Genomic DNA, 6,450 nt, shown 5'->3' on the forward strand with positions numbered 1-6,450 from the left:
CGACCAATGAGCTCCACCAGGTCTTCTTTGGCTAGTTTTGGGGAGAAGATCCGCAGGTCTTTCTTCTTGGTACATTGTTCGTATTCAGAGGATGGTAGTTTCTGGATTGTGCTCAAAGGGTGCATATAGAAAAACCTCTTGCGAGGAAAAAAATCCATTCCAACCAGGAGACAAGTCCTGCATCCTTGTGTGGAGACTACAGTCACCAAGAAGCCCTCAGAGAAGACCAGAGGTTGGCCAGGAAGAAGGTGGTTTTGACAGGGGAGGGAGGTTGAGCCCCATGTTTGGTGCCTTCATTAGACTTGCTGAGCCCCCCTCCCCTCCTACTACCACCTTATCGTTCCCAGCGTTTCAGGGAGGGGAATGAACTCTCACTGTTGCCCTTGGTTCTAGGGAGGAAGGAATCATGATGGGGATGGATGGGCAGGAAATAGAGAGCTGTTGACCGTCATGAAATCACCTGTACACTTGGGAAACTTCAGTCTCAGTGTTGTTATTTTACTGTAAATATATATTTTTAAGAAGTCATTTATTTCACCAAGGTTTTTGTTTTTTCATCTATAAAATGCTGGGGAATTTGGGTCATCAGGATCTGAGTTAAGAGGAACAACGATGTTTTGTAATGTGGACGTAGTGGGTTGTGCATTGAGCTGATCATCTCAAAGTCACCAGTTCGAATCCACCAGCTTCTCTGCAGGAGACAGATGAGGCTTTCTGCTCCCATCAAGATGTATAGCCTCAGGGCAGTCCTACAGGGTGTCGGTGAGTCAGAATCGACTCGATGGCATCGAGTTTGGTGTCTCCTCTAACCCTGTGCTTCCCCATGCCCAGATTGGCGACCGTGTCATGGCCTTTGTCAACTACAACGCCTGGGCAGAGGTGGTGTGCACGCCAGTGGAGTTTGTCTACAAGATCCCCGATGACATGAGCTTCTCTGAGGCTGCCGCCTTCCCCATGAACTTCGTCACAGCTTACATGATGCTCTTCGAAGTGGCCAACCTCCAGGAGGGGATGTCTGTGCTTGTGCACTCGGCTGGGGGTGGCGTGGTGAGTCCGCTCCTTCCTCATCTTCCCTGTGGGCATGATGCTGGAAACCCCAGGTGGGTGGGGAAGGTCACCCACTTGGCAAGGTGGTTGGTATGTCCAAGAGTGAGGGTGATCTCTCTAAGATCCAGGTGGCATGTCCACCCTTGGTGGAGAACACAGAGTTGAATGAAACGGGGTTAGTGAGTCTCAGAGATGCTTTCTATTGAGACGCGTCCTCGGACTTGGTATGCTAGAACCTTCTCTTCTTACTTCCTATATCCACAGATTCCAGAACACGGCATATGTTGAATAATACTTATGGAGGTAGTGCACAAGAACTGGGGGAGTCAGTTGAGGGGCCAACCAGTTTCCCTTCCTGTAATTCTGGCCATCATTAAGGTGACAGCAAGAGGGTTGGGCACTGTTGGCGAGGGATGGCGCCACAAGAATGGTGCACAGCCTACCTACCGTCTCTCAGAACCACCTGCCATCTGACTGACTGAAGCCCCAAAGTGGTGGATGATTTCCTGTCTCAATAAATTGCAGAGGCCTCCAGAATGTTCCTGTACGAAGGGCTTTCTTATTTATTTGTGCACTGATGGATTTGCTCGCGTGGGAGGTGGGGGGTTGGAGATGGTACGAGCACACTGAGAAGTACATGAGCCCAAGTACACCCAGGAGAGCGGTTGCCGATGGGGAATGTCATCTGTCAGGTGTGTGGTTGCCAGGGAGGAAAACAATGCCGGTCGCGATTGCTGCTCCGGAGCTCAGGTGTGGCAGGCCTTCTTTCTACAGGTTTGATGAGTCTCGGTGCCAGTCTTTCAGGATATATTGCATGCCTCCCACGTGGCAAGCTTGCAGTACCAGTTGGGGTCAACTAGGGCATCAGTAGAGCTCTGGTCTTTCAGAGGATGGGATGTATTGTTCATTAGGAGGCTCTGAGTGTCCTAAATAGTTAAGTGCTTGTCTTGGTAGGTTAGCAGTTAAGACCCACCCAGAGGTGCATGAGAAAACTGGCCTGACGACCTATTAGCTCCTCCAAACCATCCCTTGAAAACCTCACGGGCCAAAGTCGTACTGGGTCACACCTGGTGTTGCCATGTGTCAGAACTTCCCGGATGGAAATGGTAACTGGTTATCGTTTATCAATGCAACAGAGAGTTGTTGAACACATACCACGGTCTCTGCACTGTGGAGAGTCCAGTTCTAGAGATGAAGGCGAGACTGTATGGACACATCGTGCAGTAGGTGCTAAGGTTCTCTGAGTGGCGAGTCTGTTTTGGTGGTCGGCTTTGTCTCAGAGATGGTCTTAGGGGGAGATTTTGATCACCTTCAGGCTGGTTTTGTCTGTGTTGGTTGTTTGGGGTTGGTTTTTTCCCATCCTGGATTTGGTGCAACCATCCCAGCGCTTTGGAGCGTAAAGCCCATTTGGGCTGTTTGTTTCTGAGAAGACAAGCTCGCTTACAAAAGAGTGAGGGCAAAGAGTAGGAGCGTTACAAACGCCTTCAGAAGAATAGCTGCAGTCACGTTCGTACATTTGCTGATGTCTTTTGACCACGAGTGAAGATATAATAAAAGCTAGGCATCTCTTAGGAGAACACAAAAAAGATTTTACTTCCAGTGAATCTGCTAGCAGCGAGCAAGCTATTTGGAATGCCGGCATTTATGATCTCCATGCTCCCAGCATACAAAGCAAAGAGATGTGTTTTCTTATCCTCAGCCTAAGCGGCAGCCTTCACAATGATGCTGGGCTCCGTTCTGCCCAGAGCCACTGTTCCAGCATCACCATTGATAATGCTTTCTCTCAGGGCTTTACATTTTGCTTTGTACAAGGGAGGGTGGTGTCTCTCAGAAGAGAAGAAGGATGGAAATACTGTAAGTGGTAGCCGGTCTCAGGCTGGGACTAGAGATATGTGGCCTCCCCCCACCTTTCCAAAATGTAAAGCAGCTGGAAGAACTGCTAGCAGGGACCTGAACACAGGGTGAAGCACAGGAGGCTGCGAGGTCCAAGCGTTGGGCTGGACATCAGTTTGGGCTCTGACCATGGACCAGGGTTGTGACTAGCCTGGCCCTCATACACAGCACTTTGGAAAGTAGATGGCTGCAGAGGTCGTTAGGTTAAAATGTAACATATTATCATTTGTTTTCCCATTTGACCCATTTGACATTTGGTCTAGTTTCTGTTGTTTTCTGCTTTTCTTTTGGATGGAAGTGTTTCTGTGTTTCATTTGTTGTTGTTGGAGGTTGTTTTTTTTGTATGATCTTTATATGAAATACAGAATAGGTAAATCTACTGAGACAGTTCATAGTTTCTTAGGGTAATGGCAGGAGAGTTTGGGGGTTACCGGGGAGCTAATAATAAAGGGTACAAGACTGAAGCAAATGTTCTCCGATGGCTTGTGGTGATGATTACATAACTCCTTTTATTGTATTTGAACCATTCAATGTATGGTACGTGACTCACATGCCAATGAAACTGTTAAATAAGTAAACAAAACCTTAAGGAAGAACGAAAGAAAATTATCAAGGAGTTACCAAAACCAAAAAAGGACAATTTGGCTCTGAGCTTCCTCAAAGTCATTACAAACTGGGGGGAATGATCAGCTCCCAGAGCCCGTGTGCATCTGATAGGAAGAAGCCCAGGAATCTGGGGAAACCGTGCCCGAGGCTTGTTTCTGTGGCTTCCGCAGAAGGAAGGTGCTGACATGTGATGATCGTCTCTCACAAATCTGTTGCAGTAGATGCAGCTGTTTTCAGGAAGCTTTATTTTATAGAGACCTGATTGCCGTCTTAATACTAAACTGAAGCAAGAAGAGGGTTCTGGCTTAATCTAGGGACAGAGGTTCAAGGCTGGCTGGCCGAGCCCCGTGAAAAGCATTTGTCCTGACCAAGATGCGTTAAGTGGTCTGGGGCGTGGTGGGATGAACGTTGGCTGGCTAACTGAAAGGTCCCAGCAATTCAAAACCCTCAACTGCCCCAGATGGGTGTCTGCTCGTATATAGAGTTACAGGTTTGGACTAGATTTGATGGCCGTGGGTTTAGGTTTGTGTGGCCCTGGGTTCAAGGTTATCCTAAGAGAGCTGGGTTGTCAAATGCAGTTTCATGTAGGTGAAGCTGGGGCTAGGGTTAACATCCCCTAACCCACCCAGAGACCTAAAGAGCATCTCAACCAGTGGTTCTCAACCTTCCTGATGCCGCGACCCTTTAATACAGTTCCTCATGTGGTGTGACCCCCCAACCATAAAATTATGTTTGTTACTACTTCATCACTGTCATTTTGCTACTTTTACAAATCAGACAGCCCCTGGGAAAGGGTTGTTCCACCCCCAAAGGGGTCAAGACCCACAGGGTGAGAACTGTTGATCTAGACCATCCTATAGAGACAAGGCTGGCGAATCTTCCCAGGCAGAACCGGGCTTCTCCCAAGAACACAACCGCCCACTACGTTCATGTGGGGGAGCCCCTTGAGGGATCTGTGTCTGGGCATCGTCTGTGGTGCCCTGGTGAGGGATGGAAGTACCCCCCTCCATTGGGACACAGATTTGGTAAGTGCAGCCATTGACCACACGGTGGCTGCGCTTAGAAGACCCAGGCTGCCCAACTTCTGGGTGTTACCTTGCTTCAGTTAAGGGCCTCGAGGTGGAGAGGTGAGCCTGGCTTGACCCGGTGGGTCCAGGAGAATCCCAAGGGCTCTCCAGGCTGGCAGAGTCCGAAGGAGCAGAGGAGACTTGGAAAGGCACGTGGGAGACCTCTAGTATAGAACTGAAACAGGATAGACGTGGGCTCTCTCCCTGAGAGACTTTGTGAGGCACACGGCCCTGCCGACAACTTCCTTTTAGCCCCGCGCAGCCCATTTGGGGCTTCTGTCCTCCAGGAGATGATAAGCCCATGTTGTTTCAAGCCACTTGGTTCGTGGTAATGGGTGACAGCAGCCAGAGAAATCGAATACCGTCTCTCTCCCTGCCCCCCACCCTTCTCATGAAGAAAGCATGAGCAAGAAGTGACAGAGCCAGCACTCTCATTCTATTGTGTGTCTATGGCATGACGACGCAGCATGTGGAGAGAGTCGTCCCAGTCTTCCTGCGCTTGTGTTTTATGCCCTTGTTGCCCCACCACCCAGCTCTTAGGAAACAGATGAAGCGTGCCTCTCTTCCAGATCTCTTCCGAAAGGGCCTCTGGGAAGAGGAGAGGGCAAGCGCGTGAGCTGCCTCCATGCACCCTCGCCTCCAGCCACACTGCTTCTCAGCCCTGTCTTCAGAAGGCACCCAAGCTCCTTGGACCTCTGGCCTGTTGACTCCTGCGTATTTTTTTGGCCAGAATGAGGTTCTCCGAATTGGAATGTTACCTCCTCTATCTAAGCAGCCATCCTGCGTTCCCTGGTAGCCCGAGCCCTTTCCCCAACGCTGTCAGAGCAGCTTGTCATCGTGGCTTTGTACCTAGAAAAGGCCCCTGGTGACACTGGACTTGGCAGTGAGCTGCTGACCGGCAGGCCAAAGCCACCAGCCACGCTGCAGGAGGAAGACGAGGCTGACTCCTTGCACGGAGTCACGGTCTCGGACACCCCAGGTAGGGCCTCTCTGAGTCAGAATTGACTGGAAGGCAATAGTTTGGGGGGGCTTGGAGCAAGGACAAACAAACCAATCTGCATTGGAGAAGTACAGCCAGAATGCCCCTTAGAAGCAAGGCTGACGACACTTTGTCTTAAGTACTTGGGGCGGTTTCTGGAGAAGGACCTCATGCTTGGTAAAGCGGACGGGCAGTGAAGGAGGGGAAGGCCCTCAGTGACATGGATGGACGCAGAGGCTGCAGCAATGGGCTCAGGCACAGGAACAATGGTCAGGATGGCGCAGGACCGGGCTGTGTTTCATTCTGTTGTGCACAGGCTCGCGACGGGTTGGAACCATCTTGGTGGCACTTAACAACAACAACAACACTTGGAGTAAGACTGCATGGGCAGGGCTATTGTCTACTGAAGACAGGCCGACCTGGATTGAACCATCAGTACTTCTGTCTTGCTGCTGCGTAACTTTGAGCAAGTAACTTAACTTCCACAAAATGGAAACTATAACGGCTACTGTTGGTGAGAACTAGCTGAGCTAGCGAGCGTTTAGCACACTACTTGACATGTAATAGAGACATGTAAATGAGAACTAGCTGAGCTAGCGAGCATTTAGCACACTACTTGACATGTAATAGAGACATGTAAATGAGAACTAGCTGAGCTAGCGAGCATTTAGCACACTACTTGACATGTAATAGAGACTTTATAGATCGATGCTTTATGAATGATAGTAATCGATGGGTAGGTAGGAATAGTTATGAATGATAGTGATAGATAGATGGGTAGGTCAGTAGGTAGATAGATAGATAGATGCTTTATGAATGATAGTGGCAGATGCTTTGTGCATGATACTGATAGATAGA

The 6,450-nt window shown here is 49.5% G+C and overlaps 1 protein-coding gene across 1 annotated transcript in view; it reads left to right on the forward strand.

The window, feature by feature from the left end:
- The window catches only part of VAT1L (vesicle amine transport 1 like), a 154,640-nt gene that overhangs the window by 40,048 nt on the left and 108,142 nt on the right, over positions 1 to 6,450 (forward strand). Inside the window, exon 3 of the mRNA XM_004704534.2 lies at positions 832 to 1,047. Coding sequence (XP_004704591.1) covers positions 832 to 1,047 — 216 coding nt within the window. The remainder of the gene's footprint in view (positions 1 to 831; positions 1,048 to 6,450) is intronic.

This window comes from Echinops telfairi, unplaced genomic scaffold (assembly GCF_000313985.2).
Source record: "Echinops telfairi isolate 266 unplaced genomic scaffold, ASM31398v2 ScPeMD7_2291;HRSCAF=2852, whole genome shotgun sequence".
NCBI lineage: Eukaryota > Metazoa > Chordata > Mammalia > Afrosoricida > Tenrecidae > Echinops > Echinops telfairi.